The sequence below is a fragment of the Lucilia cuprina genome, chromosome 4, assembly GCF_022045245.1.
Source record: "Lucilia cuprina isolate Lc7/37 chromosome 4, ASM2204524v1, whole genome shotgun sequence".
NCBI lineage: Eukaryota > Metazoa > Arthropoda > Insecta > Diptera > Calliphoridae > Lucilia > Lucilia cuprina.
Window position 1 is genome coordinate 50824691 of NC_060952.1, and position 18966 is coordinate 50843656.

Sequence of the window (18966 nt, forward strand, 5' to 3'; positions counted from 1 at the left end):
AAAATATTTTGACAAAATATTTCAGTTTTCTATCTTGTTTCTTTTCGACTCTATCGTGTTTTCAACAATAAATATGTCTCTTCGCAGATTCGTTAACAAATGTAATTAATATTTATTTTAAAAAATAACTGAGTTTTTAACGCGTTTTAGTGCAATTTAAAAATACACCACATATGACTTTTTGGAAAACAATTTTAAATTATAAAATTCTTGCCATTTTACAGATTTGGAGGTTTCGTTCGAAATTTGGGTTTAAATTGTTATCATTCATTCATAACTTCAGCAATATTTCTAAACGTAATCTATCCAAATTATCCGACAAATTGACCAAAATGTAGAATTTAAGACGGTAAAATAAGAACTAGTATACATCATCTAGAAAATGTAAATAAAGAACTAAAAGTCATGGTGAGATAGTAAAAGTCAAAGGTCATGAGTATAACATATTTGCATATATCGCTATAATTGTTCGTCGTACGAGTTTAGATGTTATTACAACTTTTGTATACAATACAATTTCAATTTCCTTAGCTGTGTTACTTAGAAATATAAGTTGATTAATACTTTAAAGATATTGTGATACTATTCTTGCATCAATGAGCAGAAAATACTTTATTCTTATTAAATCATTTATTTTAGAATTTCGGCAAATTAGCACAGTATTTGTTTATGCAAAATTTCAAATAGGTATAGAAGTTGCAATTATACTTTAAATTTTTAATTTAATTTGGAGGACATAATCTACTAAGTACGTAGACTATTCCCACCAAATTGTTTTTCATATAAGTATAGCGAGTTCTTTACATAAAAAGTTCCAATAGAAATATTAAAGGAAGGAAGGACGAGTTTGAATAGACCCAAAAAGTGATTTTAAGTTCATGGATTCACCAAAAGGAGAGAGAGGATTCATTCATGGTGTTAGATTGACAAGTGTTAATAAAATAATATTACGGTGTTGTTATGATTTTAATCAACTTATTTAATATGTGGAAAACTCATAGGTACTTTTGCTAAATCCTAACCAATTAAGATATCGAAAAATACCTTTGTGCACATGGAAGTTGTTGATTTTTTATAATTTTTGCTCAAAAGAAAGCGTTGACCATATAGTAGTACATATAGGCAAAACTGGAGCGGTTTTCAAACAAAAGTTTTTATTCTCTTCACACAGACGAGCTCTGAGAGAATAAAACAAACTTGTGAGAACTAAACGCAGTCACTAAACTTCAAATTTTCTTCGCAAAATTGCTAGGATATTAGCACTTATTAGTTTTTCTTATCACTTAAATTTAATGTTTATTATTTTTTGCAACACATTTCATTTATTTAAAACCCCAAAAATAATTTATATTTTACAAACAAAAAAAATATATTTTTTATTCTTTGACATTTCATTATACCCTACACCACAATAGTGGGGCGGGTATTATACGTTTGTGCTGATGTTTGTAACATACAAAAATATAGGTCCAGTACCCACCTTAAAGAATACCGATCGATTCAGAATCATTTTTTGAGTCGATTAAGACATGTCCGTCCGTCCGTCCGGCTGGCTGGCTGGCTGTCCATGTAAACCTTGTGCGCAAGGTACAGGCCGCAATTTTCAAGATAATTTGATGAAATTTGGACCAAGCATGTTTTTTGGCACAGGGACGAAGCCTATTGAAAATGGTTGAAATTGGTCCATTATTTCACCTAGCCCCCATACAACCGTACCTCCCGATTTGAACTTTTTATGCCATAATTACGTCAAATATTCTATTATCTCTCTAAAAATTGGTACAAATAAGTTTTATATAAGTATAAATGACACTGCAGATTTTTGTAAGGATTGGCCCTTATTTGACTCTAGCCCCCATACAAACCCCCCTTCAAAAAATGTCTTAAACGTCTAAAATTGACTTGTAACCATTTGTATCACAATGAAACTCAACAAAACTAACTGTTATTTAAAAATATATCCTTTTCCAAAATTTACCGAGGGTCGGCCCATATTTTACCTATTTAAAGCATCATTTAGAAATTTTGGCTTTTTTATCAATCAATTGCTTAAATATTTTGGAATAATATTCAACATAAAAGATTCTTTATAAAAAGTAAAAATTTTAAAAATATACTCATGGTTTAGGGTATTATATGGTAGGCCATGCCCGACTATACTTTCCTACTTGTTTTTATTAAAACTGAAAAAAGAAAAGTTGTACATTTTCGTATTGAAATTTAAAAAATATTTTACATACTTTTTTAATTTTGTTTTAGTGCAAAAAAATTACAAAAATACTTGTTTATAATCTGTTTTAAGGTAAAATATCTTTTTCAAAAAATAATTAAATAATAGTTTTATTCACTAGCATATAAAATTCCATTAATAACACACAAAAAATAATGTCAAAAAAATAAATTTTTTATTTAGTACCTTTTGAACAATTGTGTTTATTTTTGTGCTTCTAAGTACAAACACATTCTCACCAGTTAGGTTTTTGACAGGGGACTTATGTTCTTGACAATTAGTTTCGCCTATATACTACTATATGGCTTTGACCATTTTCTTTAAGAGCTTTGTAGTTATTTTGTGGGATGCAAAGTTTTGAGTTAATATATTTTACATTAGCAAATTCCATCCAATTCGAAAGACATCGATTTTAAAAGATGGGTCACTTGACATGAAATTGCCCATGTATATTTTTTGATATATTACGAATGAATTTTGGATCAATTGTTATAATTTTAATGACGAATTTTGAAATATGGGTATGTAACTTATCATTAAAAGTTGAATTAGGGTTCTATAAATCGACTTTCGAATAATCGAACAATCGACCTTTTGTCGAAAAAAGTCGAAGTCGACTATTTTGTTCTAAAAAAGTCGATAACTCGACTATCGTCTGTGAAAAAAGTCGAAAAGTAGACTTTGTTAATAAAAGTGGAAAAGTCTGAAAGTCAAAAAAAGTCGGAAATTTTAAAAAAGTGGAAAAAAAGTCAAAAACTCCAAAATAGTCGGAAAAACTCGAAAAAATTTAAAAAAAAGTAGTTGAAAAAAAGTCGAAATTAGTCAAAAAGTCGAAAAAAAGTCGAAAAGTTGAAAAAAGTCGACTATTTATAAAATACTTATAGTCGAAGGTCTAAAAGTCGAAAAATCGACTTTTCATAAAATGCAAAAAGTTGACTTTTAACTAAATGAAAAAGGTAGAAAAGACGACTTTTCGTTTCAACAATAGAACCCTACACTGCATGAGGGTATAAAATTAACTATAACACTATGTAAGAATTATTTTAACCTTTTACTTATGGTTTGGTAGTGGTAATTAGGGTTCTATAGTTGAAACGAAAAGTCGACTTTTCGACTTTTTGCATTTTATGAAAAGTCGACTTTTTACATTTAGTTAATTTCGTCAATTCTTCGACTTTTTTCATTCAATTAAAAGTCGATTTTTCGACTTTTAATATTTTATAAATAGTCGACTTTTCGACTTTTTCCGAAGCCAGAAGCGTAAATTTATAATGTTGCCATTTAACATTATTATTAATAAAAAAATTTATTTATATTTTTTCTATTTGTTGCAATTTTTTGAGTTTTTTTCGACTATTTTCGACTTTTTCCGATTTTTTCGACTTTTTTCGACTCTTTCCGACTTTTATTTACAAAGTCGACTTTTTTCATAGATGATAGTCGAGTTATAGACTTTTTTGGAACAAAATAGTCGACTTTGACTTTTTTCGACAAAAAGTCGATTGTTCAATTATTCGAAAGTCGATTTATAGAACCCTATGGTAATTTCTTTGGTTGTTAATAATTCTTTTAGAAACAATCAAACTTTCCAATAATCGACTTTTTGTCGAAAAGTCGGAGTCGACTATTTTGTCCCAAAAAAGTCGATAACTCTACTAATGTCTGTGAAAAAAGTCGACTTTGTTAATAAAAGTCGAAAAGTCTGAGAGTCGATAAGTCGAAAATTGTAGAAACAAGTCAAAAATAATCGACAATTTTAAAAAAGTGGAAAAAAGTCAAAAACTCTAAAATAGTCGGAAAAACTTGAAATGTCAAAAAATAGTCGAAAAACGTCAAAAAGTCGGAAAAAGTCGAGTATTTATAAAATCTTATAGTCGAAAAGTCGACTTTTAATTAAATGAAAAAGTCAAAAAATCGAGTTTTCATAAAATGCAAAAAGTCGACTTTTAACTAAATAAAAAAAAGGAAAAGTCGATTTTTCGTTTTAACTGTAAAACCCTACTTTATATACGCTATACAATTTTAATTTTAAAGGTTAACTTCTGAACTTTTAATAAAAATATTTTAAATTGTTTTTAAAGTTTAATTAAAACAACAAATTTATATGTATAAGTAGCGGGCAGCAAGCTAGTAATAAATAAAATTATGTATCAGACCATTTGCTAGAACATTCTTTTTTAATATATACTATTTTTATAAATTAAAATATTTTTCCGTTTTTTACAGGTGGAAACGTCTCAAATTGGAGATTCTAGCAATACCTTTGAATCGTTAAATGAAAGTACACAACCGGCAGGTTTATTGGCATACGACAAAAAAAAATATTCCGTAACTGACATAGATACTATCATTCACAGTTTCGAAAAACGCGACCTGGATGAGAATATAAATACAAACATATGAAATAAATCACAATAAAACACATTATTTGTATATGTTTTTAACTATTTCAAATAGTTGTGTTTTATTTATAATTATAAAATAAGGTAGAGGCTATTCTACAAAAGGGCCTCCAATATTTTCAAAAAGATTTGTAATTAAAGATAAAACAGAATTTTCGTTTTTTATCCAATTAATAATAGTACTGTATAGGAAGTAAAACTTCATTAAAAATAAACAATTTTTTTATTTTTTTTTTTGCTTATAACATAAGTTGAGATAATCAAAACCATGCATATTGTGAAATATCTATCATCCTTCTTGTGTCCATCCTCTTTATTCAAATATATGGACACAATATTGGAGATTTATTGTGCCGTCTTTGGATGCTGGCTGATGCTATTTTTATAAGTATACATTCACGTTTCGATTAGGCACTCATATCTTATTTCCAATATTAATTGAACTTAATTCAAATTTGATTACAACTAATTTCATTTTTATTTTGAATTAACAATTGTTTCCTCTTAATCATCATTTAGACCTCCATATAATTACATATATGTTAGTATGAGAAAACAGATAGAATTGAAATGTTAAATTAAATGAGGGAATTTTGTTACTTGTTGGGTAGTAATGAAGACGTGGCAATGAGGAGTACGATTGTGTGCAATTAAAATGCTATATTTATATCATTTATTGTTTATAAGCTGACTTGTATATATTTATTTGCCAGCAAGAAGAAAGTTTTCCAAGTTGTTGAATATTTAACTTAAAGTCGGAAATTGACGTTCATCGTCAACTTTTAGAGCATTTGGAGTAGAGCGTTTTTGTTGTCTTTCGCCAAAGTTACGCTGTTGTCTAGGCTGTCTATCGCCATCGGGGCGTGGTCCTTTATTATCACCACCAGGGCGAGGGCCGCGTCCACGACCTCTGCCAAAACCCCCACCACCACGACGACCATCATTGAAATTGAATTGAATGTCAACTATACGTTGCAAGCGTCCAACACGTTGAGGATACATAGATGGATCATACTCATATTCTTCTTCGCTGTCGCCGTCTTTCTTTTTGTTTAGCACAACCATTTTTTTCCATTGTGAGGTATCCTCACCTTCATTTGGCTTACGAATATTATATTGGGGTTTCGAGCGTTCACCACGTAATGCCTTCCATTCATCGAGTGTAAGTTCTTTTACTTCTTCTTCTTCTGGTACAGGTGGTTGTTCTGGAGTTTGTTCATTTGACGATTCTTCCTTGTCTGTTAGAGTAACATCAGCATCAGTCGTTGATTTATTAATGTCATCGATTTCTTGTTTAACAGATCCCCAGTTATGAGCACCAGCCCCATCACGTTTATCAATAGCTTTAACACCTTAAAAAAATCAGAACATCATATTATTACTATAACATTTTCTTAAATAGTACTTAATATAACGAGTTTCTATGTAAATACAGTGATGTTCTATGTAAATACTGTGAAGGCTGTGTATTATCTATTTTTAACGAAACCCATTGGGTCAACCAAATAGTTTATAAACTATTCTAATAAGACTGGTGTATCTAAAAATTCTGCTTTTTGAATTCAGTTCTAATGGCCAGTTTAGACTATAGTGGTAGACCATTTTAAATAATAAGAAAATATAAAGAATCAATGTGAAAGCGGACAGCAGTCGAATGTACTATTTCCGATTTTAATGAAACTTACCACACATATATATAATTGTCCAATTCACAATCGGTGTTGTATGGTTGTATCGTAGTAGGTCGTATTTTTATAACCTTCACCTTCGTGAGAAGGGTATATATAAGTTTGTCATTCCGTTTGTAATTTCTATAATATAATTTTCCGACCCTATAAAGTATATATATTCTGGATCCTTATAGGAAGCGGAGTCGATTAAATCATGTCCGTCTGTCTTTCTGTTGAAATCAGTTTTTAGAGAACCCCAGATATCGGCAAGATCCAAAACTTTAATAATTCTGTTAGACATGTTTTTGAGAAGATCGCTTTTTAAAATCAGCAAAATGGTGAATGGTATATAAGATTCGGCACAGCCGAATGTAGCACTCTTACTTGTTTTACTTTTGATTTGATATTTCTTTTTTTTAATTTAGTTTGAAAATTATTTATCACTTACAACGATATGACATCGATTGTGAATTGAACAAATATGTTCGACATATCATTGACTTTTCGGATGGACGGTCATTACAATGTAAAAATACAACAATTTGAAAATTTAAAAATATGTTAAAATTTGATGAATATACATACACATAATTAAAGTGCAACATAATTTTTTATTCAATATTAAAGCCAACGATATTGTGTTTAATAATCGTGTAAATAGAATGTTTTAATTCCAAAAGGTTAAACGCCAACTGTTATAGTTATTAAACAAAACATATTTTAAAACAAGTTTTTTATACAAAATCGTATAAGAAATTAAACAGAAAAAATACACATTAGTATCAATTTCAATTTATATGGTATTTACCAGTGTTTAATTTTACTAAGGAGTGAGATCGAAAAATTCTCAACATACATATATATGTTTATAAAAAAGAAACCACTAAACTTACAGCTTTATTTTTTTTATTTGATTCAAATTATTATTACAATTTACAAAAAAAAAAAAAAAAATATTTTTATAGTTTTAATCACTAGTGATGAAATTTTGAACCCTTTTCGGAAACCCTTCCGTTAACGTTTTTATAGAGCTTTCTGTCACTTTGCTCGAACATGTAGTCCATCTCCGTTTAAAATCTACCACACTTTTGGACACCTTTTTTGTACTCTTCAATTCTCTTTTAACAAGAGCCCAATATCTCTCCACTGGCCTTAGCTCCGGGCAGTTTGGAGGATTTGCCTCTCTTGGTACAAATACCACATTATTGTTCTTGTACCACTCAAGGGCTTGTTTACCATAGTGACAGGATGCCAAGTCAGGCCAAAAATAAGTGGACACATTATGAAGTCTTATGAATGGAAGCAGCCTTTTTGTAAACATTCCTTGATGTAAATTTCGGTATTTATAGAGCCCGTTGTAACAAATGATTGGCTTCTTTTGCCGCAACTGCATATTGCTTGCCATACCAAGAACTTTCTGGGAAATTTTGTCTGCTTTTGGGTCCTAAACTTTTCTTCAACATTCCCTCGAGCATCAGCAACATAAAACTTTTGACCTGGAAGTTGCGAAAAATCTGCCAGAACATACGTTTCGTCGTCCATTATGCAGCAAGAATATTTTTTTATTATAAAACTTGACTTCAATTTCCGTGCTCTGTTTTTGGCCTCTAAATTTTTAGCAGCGTTCCTGTCAGGAACTTTTTGAGCCTTGTATGTTTTTAAACCTGCATTAGCTTTAACTTTTCGTACCAAATAGTCCGAGCACTGAGCTAACCGAGCTGCTTTCCTACCGGATGTGTTGGGAGCTCTTTTGAAAATGCGTTCTATTTTTTGGCTTTAGAAACATCATGTGGACCATTCCTTCTACCTGAACCAGGTTTTCTATCAACTGACAAGTTCTCCCGGTACTGTTTAATAACATTGGAAACAGTTTGACGGCAGACCTTTGTATGCTTGGCCAACTTTTTGTAAGACCAAGTTGGGTTTAGTTGAAAATATTTAATAATTTCAGTACGCACTTTTTTCTGGTCACTCATTTTAATCAGATTAACAAAAAAATTAATATAATTGACATTACACATAATAACTGACATGTTTTTCAAAGGTAACTTGATCAAAAAAAAAAATCAAATAATACTTTGGTTGAAAAATGTAATGAAAAACGTGTGTTAAGAATTTTTCGATCTCACTCCTTAATATATTAGTCAGCATTTGCCTTAAAATACACATTTTTAACGCTCGTTATACTTAAAATATTTAAACTTTTACAGATTTAAATAACATTGCTACCAAGGCGAATTCAGATAAGGTGGTGGCAGTTCTGCAACAACAACATTTTACATGTATTTTGTTTTTGCATTTGGTTTACGTAGATGTCAAAAACCATAAGTACGGCGAATTCATTTGATGAACAATTTTTGTAAAATGTTTATATTATATTAAAAAATAGAGATAAAGATATTAAAATTTGTGAGGAAAATATATTCTGAATTGAATGTTTGTTTCAAACGAAAAATTCTATTCCGTCAGCTTAATTTGCAAAATTTAAGTGAGTGCCTGAAATTAAGTAAAACTTAATTTTTTTTTGAAAAATAAACATAAAAAATACATATTTATGAAAATACTAGCATACCTTGGGTGCTTCGCTACTCTAACTTAAATAAAATACATACAAAATTTTGTTTACTTTTATAGAAAATTAAAATTGATTAAAATTTTTTTAATGTTTTAGTTTTATACGTACAATATCACGTGAATATTATATTCGCATTCAGTAAGAAGCTTGTATTTTAAGTTTCATTAATTTAGTTTCCACATTATAGAAAATTTCGAAAGTAATATTTGAAGAAAACTACTACAAAATACCACTAATAGATTATTATTTAATCAAAAATTTTATGTTTCTATGTTCAATATTATATACAATTCAAAAAATATAATTTGATGAATGAAAAAGTACCAAAAGTTCCTATCAGAAGATTCTCATTCACTAAGGTGCCTAAATTTTCAATTTTATTTTCAATATCTATGTTCAATATCGTAAAACTATTAAAAAGAACCATCGGAAAAACGAAAAAGTACAAAAACCTCTCTCAATAAATTCTTATTTAATAACTGTGTGTGTTCCGGTTAACCATTATAAAAACGTACTATTTGAAGAATAGAAAAGTACCAAATAGTCCCCACTTACAGAATATTATTCAGTCAATACCCTGTATGTTCAAATTAATGTTCCTAGGTTGAATATTTTAGAAAATTAAAAAAGTAAAATTTATGAGATAAAAAGTACTAAAAAGTTGTCTCTCAAAGAATCTTATTCAATGAGGACCGTGTATGTTTAATAATCATGTGTTTTGAGTTCATATTAAAGAACATACATAGAGTATCATTTGAAGGATGAAAATGTACCAAAAATGGAATAAATTTTACCTAAGTGAAAAGTACTAATAAAAAAGTACAATGTTTCCCCTTTTCGCTTAGAAATTTACTTTTTCGAGAATTAAGCTTACAAAATGTTACGTATTTAAAACTATATATCACAGATAAAACTCAAGCGATTCAAATCTGCAATCAATTGTTCCAGAAAAATAGAGCTTTCAAAAAGTACCAAACAATTTACTTGAATTTGGTCCTATATAGGCCTTAGTACTCGAATTCTAAAATAATAATATACCAACAGCTTATTTTATGTGAGTAAAAAAACTACTTTTTCATATTTTATAAAAATTGGCCATTGAATATAATTCAATTTCCCGTTTTTTTCTTTTTGGTACTCTTTGCCCCAGAGAAATAGCAAACATTTTATTACAATAAATATTACAGAGTTTCCTCCCTTTTACACCCAAAAGGGACTAAATATTTAGAAAAATTTTATTATGTTAATTAGTTCAAAATAGAGGTCTGCATCGAATAACTTTTTTACTGTACGTGTAAACTTGACGTCGAATATAGCAAAAACATGTACTTTCTCTCAGAGCGCAAATAGTGAAGAGAAGAGTATTGTCGTTTGTCGAAAACAACAAATATGTAGCCGCAATAAACGAGTTTCTATAAAAGCAAGCACAATCATAAATAAGTACAATAAAGAAAAAGTACTAAAATTACTATGTACACTTCACGTTGTACCACGAGTATTTGCTTATAATATGATGCTAGTTTTGTGATGATTTTCAATATTATTCATATTTAAAATAAATGCATTAACTACTTGTTGTAAATAGAAAAAAATTATTTTCAATAACTTTTAAAGTGAGGTAATTAAATAATGTTTTTTTCGCGGTTTGTAAAAAATACTTTTTTAATTTAATATATTTTTAATTAAGCTAAAAATATCAACATTTCAGTTAAAGAAAATATTCAAAATGTACAGGCCGTCCCCCCCACTAGAATTGATCTACGGGTTATAAAAATGAGTCGTGCAAAAAATTAGGTCAATAGGATTACGTTAACTGGTGCCACAACGGCTCTAAAGTTTGAAGATGCACAAAAGTTTTGTCATTAAACAATTTGTTTTGCATTTTATTGTCAAAGAATCGTAATGTACACAGAATTAGCGTTACAAAAAGATAAAAAACACAAAAATTGGTTTTAACGGTCGTTTCAAAATTCAAATTTTTTGATACTTTGTTAAACAAATTTTCAATATTTTTGGGAGAACTCATAGGGATTTATGGACAACAGATTAGGGAATTAAACAGCAAAAAATAATTAGATCAATACCTCTTATAGTTTGCCTGTACCTGCAATTTGAATTCAGCGGATTTCGACAAAAACCCATTTTTATGTAATATTTTGCAAAATTAGCCTTTTTATTACATTGTTGTGTATTTTAAGTGGAACCTTTTGTAAATTTATTAGTCCACATATTTCTAAATAAAAATCAATAGTTCCATGCAATTTGAACACCATTAACCCATAAACTTTAAATGTCAAAGGTCAAATTTTGTAATATTTGCAATTTTTGAAGGAAACTAGTCGAAATTGTTTCTATTTTTAGGTAGATTATTACAAAACTTAAGAAATTTATTTATTAACGACCGATATTTAAAATAATAGTGAAAAAAAATAATTAACCCTTAAACGGCCTTGGGGTCAAAATGACCCCGATGTTTTAATAACATGCCAATTTGGACATATTTCAATAAAACCCGTTTGCAATCCCATTAATTCAGCAAATTGATAAAAAAACAACAAAAAAACAATTGGGTATTATAAAAAATATAATATATAAATAAAAATAATGAAATCTAAAAAATGTTTTTAAATATTATTTGCATTAAATATTTTAAAATAAAAATAAAACTGGAAATTATATATCAAATATAGATTATGATATCTTAGTTTTTAATACCAAATTTAAATCGATTCCAAAAAGTATTATCGTTCAAATTGACACCATATTCAAAATGGTTTAATGCGTAAATTTTTTTAAGCTGAATTAATGGGATTGCAAACGGGTTTTATTGAAATATGTCCAAATTGGCATGTTTTTAAAACATCGGGGTCATTTTGATCCCAAGGCCGTTTAAGGGTTAATTAATTTTTTCACTATTATTGTAAATATCGGTTGTTAATAAATAAATTTCTTAAGTTTTGTGATAATCTACCTAAAAATAGAAACAATTTAGACTAGTTTCCAAAAATTGCAAATATTACAAAATTTGACCTTTGACCTTTAAAGTTTATGGGTTAATGGCGTCCAAATTGTACGAAACTCTTGATTTTTATTCAGAAATATGTGGACTAATAAATTTACAAAAGGTTCCATTTAAAATGTCTTATTCTCTAATCTGTTGTCCATAAATCCCTATGTGTTCTCCCAAAAATATTGAAATTTGTTTAACAAAGTATAAAAAAAATAAAATTTGAATTTTGAAACGACCGTTAAAAATATCAAAATTTTTCGACCATAGCTGAGAACAGGTTTACGTTATTCTATAAGGACAAAAACTCATATTCAAGTAACTACAGATGTATTTTAAGTAACACAATTGTTTTATTAGAATATTTTCAAAAATATGTTTATATTTTTGTCATATTTCGAATTCAAGTGCTCTGAGACACGATAAACTTAGTTTTTTTGGAGCACTCTATTGTACATGTATGTACAACGTTCAGTTTTGTCCTCGCAACTTGTACTCGGTATGAAGTGCTTTCGTATTTTTAGTATTTTCGAATAAGAGAAAAAATAGTACATGTATTTGCAAGCACCAAACATAGTTGAGTAAAACAAATAGTTACTCAACGATTTTGTTGTACTCAAAAAAAGAGTACTCTTTTTAAGCGACACTGCGAATAAGAGTATGTGCTGATCAAGCGCATGTGTACTAAGCATATACAAATACCTTTGTGCAGACCTCTAGTTCAAAAGTTATAAAGGGCCTAAAAAGGTACCAAAATCACCTTTGTTACACATGTTTACTCCTTTTAAAGTACGAATTTTAAAAAAGTACCACACACCCATCTACTCATTTTAGGAGTAGATACAGGTGCATTTAAAACTTTTCTTGTATCTCTAATATTGTGTATAAAAATTAAGAAAACCTGTTTTTCCCCTTTTTACTCGCAAATTTCCCAAAATCCCTCCTTAGTGGATCTACATAACTACTGTCGAAATTTCATGATTCTAGGTTCAGCAGTTTGGGCTGTTCGATGATGAATCAGTCAGTCAGCAACGCTACTCTTTTTTATTTTTCTATTAAATATTTACATATTACACAATATTGTTTTATATTTTATATTAAAATTGTGTAGATAACGTGATTAACGAAAAAAAATCTCTTTCGGAACACTTAATATTAAGAAACGCATATGAAGTATTTTCCCGGCTGGCGTCAGCTGACATCTACGTAATGGCTTAATTTTGAAATCTATTTAATGTTAGCAAATTAAACAGTATTGTTTTATATATACACTATGTAGATAAAGAGATTAACTAAAAAACGCTGTTCCGGAACGCTTTCTATAACAAAATCCATATGAGGTATTTACCCGTACGACGGCTTATACATTATGGCCAAATATTGAAAATTACTCCGCCGGAGTAGAATTATCCATTCGCAATAAATATTCATTCATTCGTAATATAATATTATCATGAATATGTACTTTTTTATGTTTATTTTTCACAAAAAATTAAGTTTTACTTAACTTAAGACACTTACTTAAATTTTGCAAATTAAGCTGCCGGAATAGAGTTTTTTGTTTGAAGCAAACATTATTCAATTCAGAATACATTTTTCTCACAAATTTTAATATCTTTATCTTTATTTTTTAATATAATATAAACATTTGACAAAACTTTTTCATCAAATAAATTCGCCGTACTTATGGTTTTTAACATTTCCGAAACCAAAAGGAAAAACAAAATACATGGGAAATGTGTTATTGCAGAACTGCCACCACCTTATCAGAATTCGCCTTGAACACTACCTTATAATAAATATATCTTGATTGCTACTAAATATTACCGTGCTTTTTTATGTTTAACTAGAAAAATTGCTACTTTACACTGCAATTTCTAGCAGCACGAATGAACAATATTAATCTCTTGCTTGTTGTACAATAAAAAATATATATTTTTGTGCTATAGAAGCGTACTAATATGGCTAGGCTACCTAGTATTGATATTTTTTGCGCACAAAACAAAATTAAAAATCACGAGCAAAATTTAAAACAATTTATGTTTTTTCTACTTCATTTTATGAATAAACAGTTTTGCCAGTGTTACCACAACCTCTAATTAAGCGTAACTATTTTTCGCAACATAAAAAATAACTTGTAAAGTATACAAAGTCGTACCTTGGAGAATCCATATCAAAACGGACAGAATATAGCAATTTTCGGATTAACCATCTCCGATTTTAATGAAATTTCGCACACATATTATGGTTTGAAAGTGTTCCTCAAATCCACTTTTTGATCGGAATCTCATTCCAGCCCAAAAATATCGCGCTTTGAAAATTTAAAAATATGTTACAATTGTCTAAAAGTATATACACATAATTACTCATAACTTTGAAACTCCTTAAAGTACAGAATAATTTTTAATTTCATTTTAAAGCCAAAGATATTGTCTTTAATATCGCGTAAATAAAATATTTTACTTCCAAAAGGTTAAAGGTCAAATTTCAAAGTGTAAAATTCAATGTAAAATACATCAGTCAGCCATGTGTTAAAAATTAAAAAAAGGACATGGTAGAATGACACTTGAATTCTCCTCTATATCCTACCAAAAACAAATCGATGGAGACTCGTTTAGTTTAGAAGTTATTAGCCAAAATATAATATAAATCAAGTTTTTTAAACTAAATGTTTATACAAAATAACATAAGAAATATATGTTTATAAGTTTATATTAAAACTCAAGCAACTAAAAATGTAAGTGTGAGGTCTAAAGCGATAACTTTTAGACCGCTGTTGGTATTTAAATGAAATGTCAATTTAAATATGTATAAGGTGGGATATACATACTATTAACAGTGAATTCTTCAAATGTAAAAATTGTTAAATGTTATACAGAACTATATCCACTGCTTGCAGTGTTTATATACTTCCTTTTGTTATTAAAATAAAAAATATATCTAAAGTTGTTTTATTAAAGATAAATTTTCTCAATGGAAAATGCTACATCATCTGAGAAAATTTTAACTTTTATTTTATTAGTATCTATTGGTATAAAAATATGGTATTTATGAGTGCATGGGATAGTCCTTAATCCAAAAAAACCGATGTTTTAGAAAATCTTCTTCTTCTTTTTAATCATCTTCAGTAAGGTAGATAAAATTACAATTTATTAGGTTTTAAAAAGAAGAAGAAGATTTTCTAAAACATCGGTTTTTTTGGATTAAGGACTATCCCATGCACTCAAAAATACCATACTTTCCAAAGATTTTTAGATTTTCTTAGGGAAAGTTCTTTTTACAGTTATATAAAGATCCAAATTTCTGGACATTTATTTAGTTAGTTTAAAATCCAAAGAAATACAGCTAGTCCTTTATGGATCCTGTTGTGCACTCTCTAACCTGTGGGAATCGAATTCACCACCTCCATTCTACCAGTCTGAATATATGTATAGTGAACATTAATTATATATTACTTTTAAAACTTTGAATTATACAGAGGGCCGTTTTATTTCCTATATTTTGTCACATAAAATCGCTCACATGATAATAAGTGGTTTATACGTCTTTTAAAAATCTTTCAAGCAATACCAAACTCTAATGGCGTTTTCTTTTTGTACAAACAGATTCCGGCTAATATTCTTGCAACTCTTATTTACAAGAATGTAAGACTAATAAAGCATCAGTCAATACAAAGTCGTTATTATTTAATTGATTTTAACTATTTTTTAATCAATTTACTTTGTATTTAACAATTAGATTTTGAAAAAAAGCCGAAAAGGCAAAAAGAGGCAAACATTTCAATTTTGGTGTTATTGAGAATATTTCAGAGTATCTTTGGTATATGGTCGCTTATATACATACATACATACATACATACATACATACATGCATGCATACATACATACACACATACATACATACATACATGCATACATACATACATACATACATACATACATACATACATACAGTGAATCAATTTAGTAATTTGCCTATGTAAAATTTTATAAATTTTAAGAAAAAACTTTATCTGAACAATTATTTTTAGCAAAAAAAAAGCAATTTGTTTGTTGTACTTTTTTAAAGAATATCTTATATTTTAATTTTCTACCATAAAAAGTATAATCATGATAATAATTAACGAGATTTTTGATAAAATATGAACGTATTGTGTTTTTCATGTAAGATTTTAAGATTCTAGCTCTAATAGTTTCGAATTAATTCATATGGGGGTTTCAAGACCCCCGGTGAAAATCCTTTTTTAAATGTTTCCCTAAATGTTTAGAATATTAAAGTTATTAGTTCAAAATTTAAATAATCTACATCTATTGGTTTCCCAGATAAACGAATTTTTGTAATTAAATTATATTGGAGGTGCAACGGCCCCTTCTGCTAGTGACGTACATTTTGCACCTTTTTAACTTTAGCTTAAATAAGAACTCAAAGAACCAAAATATGAAGAAAAAAAGTAGTGAATAATAATTATCATATTGTTTTTAATAAATAAATGTGTTACTTTTTTGATTTTTGAAAAAATAATATCCTTTTTTAAATAAAACAATTGGTCAATATTTCTGTATACTTATTTTTGAGATTAACTGTATATAGATGGCAGTTTTGTACAAAAATGTATGGTATAAAAAAAGTCTTAGCTTCCACGACATATTAAATTTTTATTAAAAAAAAATATTTCTAAATATTTACTTTATGCTAAGTTTACTTAAAGGAGACCCCAATGTGCACTGTTTCTATTTTTATATTGCGAGGACAAAAAATACTTTCAGTAGGGTCTGATCGTCCTAAATAATTTTCTTGTACATTTCAATTAAATCGGATCTGTGGTTTATAAAATACAATGTAAAAACCAGTGTTTAAATATGCAGCACTATCACCAACATTTGTGTATATGACTATAAAATAAATATAAAACTTTTATCATTTTTGTATCACTTTGCTACTAAAAATTGCAGTCATATATATTTGTATTAATATAAAAATTGCAACTCGTGTTTGCAATTTCTAGTAGCAGGCACACATAATTGCAGGCTAACACAAATATATTTTTGTTCTTTAGCAGCGTACACTCAAATTTGCTAAAATAATAGGGCAAGTATTGATGTTATTTTTGTTTGCGTTGAGTTTTTCCTAGAAGCAATGTAATTTTTTTTATTTTGGTTGAGCCAGTTGTAGTTTTATTTGTTATTTTTTTTTGGCAATATTGATGTTGAATTTGTAAATAAACAAGTGATTTACATACATATGTTGGTATGTTGTATGTAAGTACACTGACAGTTTTAAAATAGAGTGTTAAAAAAAAGATTTTTTTATATTAACAAAGAAAGTTCAAATAAAAATTTCATGAGTTTGTATGTATGTATTAATTTATGTCGATATTAATGTGTATATTTAATATCATCGATATATCGATGATATTCGACCTATAATTCCTGTACTGATTGACATATTAATTATTAAAATATAGTTTAATTATTCTTATAGTTACTGTATGATATAATTCAGAAAATACTACATTGATATTTTTTCGTCTTTTTTCCTTAATGTATTACAAAATAATATTAACAACATTTCTTAAAAAAATATGCATACAGTGTGTGACAAAACAATGGAAACTTTTTCTAAATTTTCACAAGAGGACTCAAAGCCCAAAATTTGAATGAAAAATTTTGTTTTTTTTTAGAATTTTATTTGTATATATCCTTATATACCAGTGTTGCCCATATACATACTGTTACGAATTCATTTTTATTGGTAAAGCAGCAGAGAACAAAATGTAACCCAAAAATAAAACTGTACTAATAAAATGATTGCAAAATAAAAAGTATATTCTAACTGTCAAAGTGATATTATGGATTTTGACAGACAGCGTACGTTAAAGATCATATATAAAAAACTATCAGCTGTGCTCTCATTCACCTACATAAATTCGACATTCTCAAAATTTTGTTGTATTTCTGTGTGGAATTTAAAAAAGTTGCGTACAAATCTTACTTCGACAAATGCTGATCAGCAACTGAGTTGATTTTGTTTTGCAAGTTGAGAGATAATCAACTAACACATGCTCAAAAAAGAAAATTCACAAGTAAGCTTATAGTGTAGGTGAGTCAACGCAACGTCAGCAGAATATTCTTGTCCTATCTAGCGTGATATGGAATCGAGATTTTGGACAACATTGTTATATACCCAAATTAGTAACATTTCATGAATATAATTAATTTAGTTTTAAAAAAATAAAACAATATTAAAGTATTTCTTACGACCTTAGCGCATTTTTTGGGCATAGATTCAATTAGATTGGATAGAATAGATGTTGGTATAGCTTCCCACTCTGATTTTAGACAGTTCATCAACTCCTGTTTATTTTTATTGATCGCCGGGTTGGCAATCTTTGGCCGAGTATGACTCGGGTTGTTCCGGAGCGAAGATCCAATTGTCGTGGGAACATTTCCTTTTGGTCTTCTCACGTGACAAACTCCATCTGAATTTAGTAAGTTAAATTTATATTCATCACTAAACGAAACAGTTCTCCATTTGGATATGGAGAAATCAGAGACTACGTTGCAATCAATTAAATAAACCCTTTTTAAATGCTTTTTAGTTAGCATACGATTCTTAGATGGCATTAAACTTCTTAAGTTGTGTTCCAATAAACGTTTTCTTACTGTGGAAGAACTAACCTGATGTTCAAGCTCATTCACTATGTCTTTCGATGAAATGAATGGATTTTTTTTACTAGACGGAAATTTTATGGTCTGTTCGCTCAGAAGTTTTTCGAGGTCGCCCACCGATTGGTTTCCTCTTATTTCCCAGTTGCTTTATACTTTTTTATAAGTCGGGAAACTATTGGTTTATTAATATTCTATTGTTTTGCTATAGAAATTTAGGATTTAACCGTTATTAAAAAGTTCAATAATCTTAAGCTTAAAAGCTGATCCATAACGTGTTCGCGTCATGGTTGCACTTCTAAAGAATTGGTACTACTAAAATGCATAAAATCAACCAAAATAATGTCACAATGAAGTGAAAATTTGAAGACTCTAATAGTAATAATAGAAAATAGTAGAAAAATTTTTGTATATAAT

The 18966-nt window shown here is 28.5% G+C and overlaps 2 protein-coding genes across 3 annotated transcripts in view; one reads left to right on the top strand and one right to left on the bottom strand.

The window, feature by feature from the left end:
- Positions 1-18966, top strand: part of LOC111688434 (molybdopterin synthase catalytic subunit) — an 83200-nt gene that overhangs the window by 62860 nt on the left and 1374 nt on the right. The window contains exon 5 of one of the 2 annotated variants that reach the window (XM_046948539.1): positions 4457-4684. The exons of the other annotated variant lie outside the window; for it this stretch is intronic. Within the exon in view, the coding sequence (XP_046804495.1) occupies positions 4457-4633 (177 nt within the window). The 3' untranslated portion in view covers positions 4634-4684. Of the gene's footprint in view, positions 1-4456; positions 4685-18966 lie in introns of those variants that run through there. 2 annotated transcript variants of the gene reach the window in all.
- The window catches only part of LOC111689592 (plasminogen activator inhibitor 1 RNA-binding protein), a 46081-nt gene continuing 31778 nt past the window's right edge, over positions 4664-18966 (bottom strand). Inside the window, exon 2 of the mRNA XM_046948542.1 lies at positions 4664-5984. Coding sequence (XP_046804498.1) covers positions 5377-5984 — 608 coding nt within the window. The 3' untranslated portion in view covers positions 4664-5376. The remainder of the gene's footprint in view (positions 5985-18966) is intronic.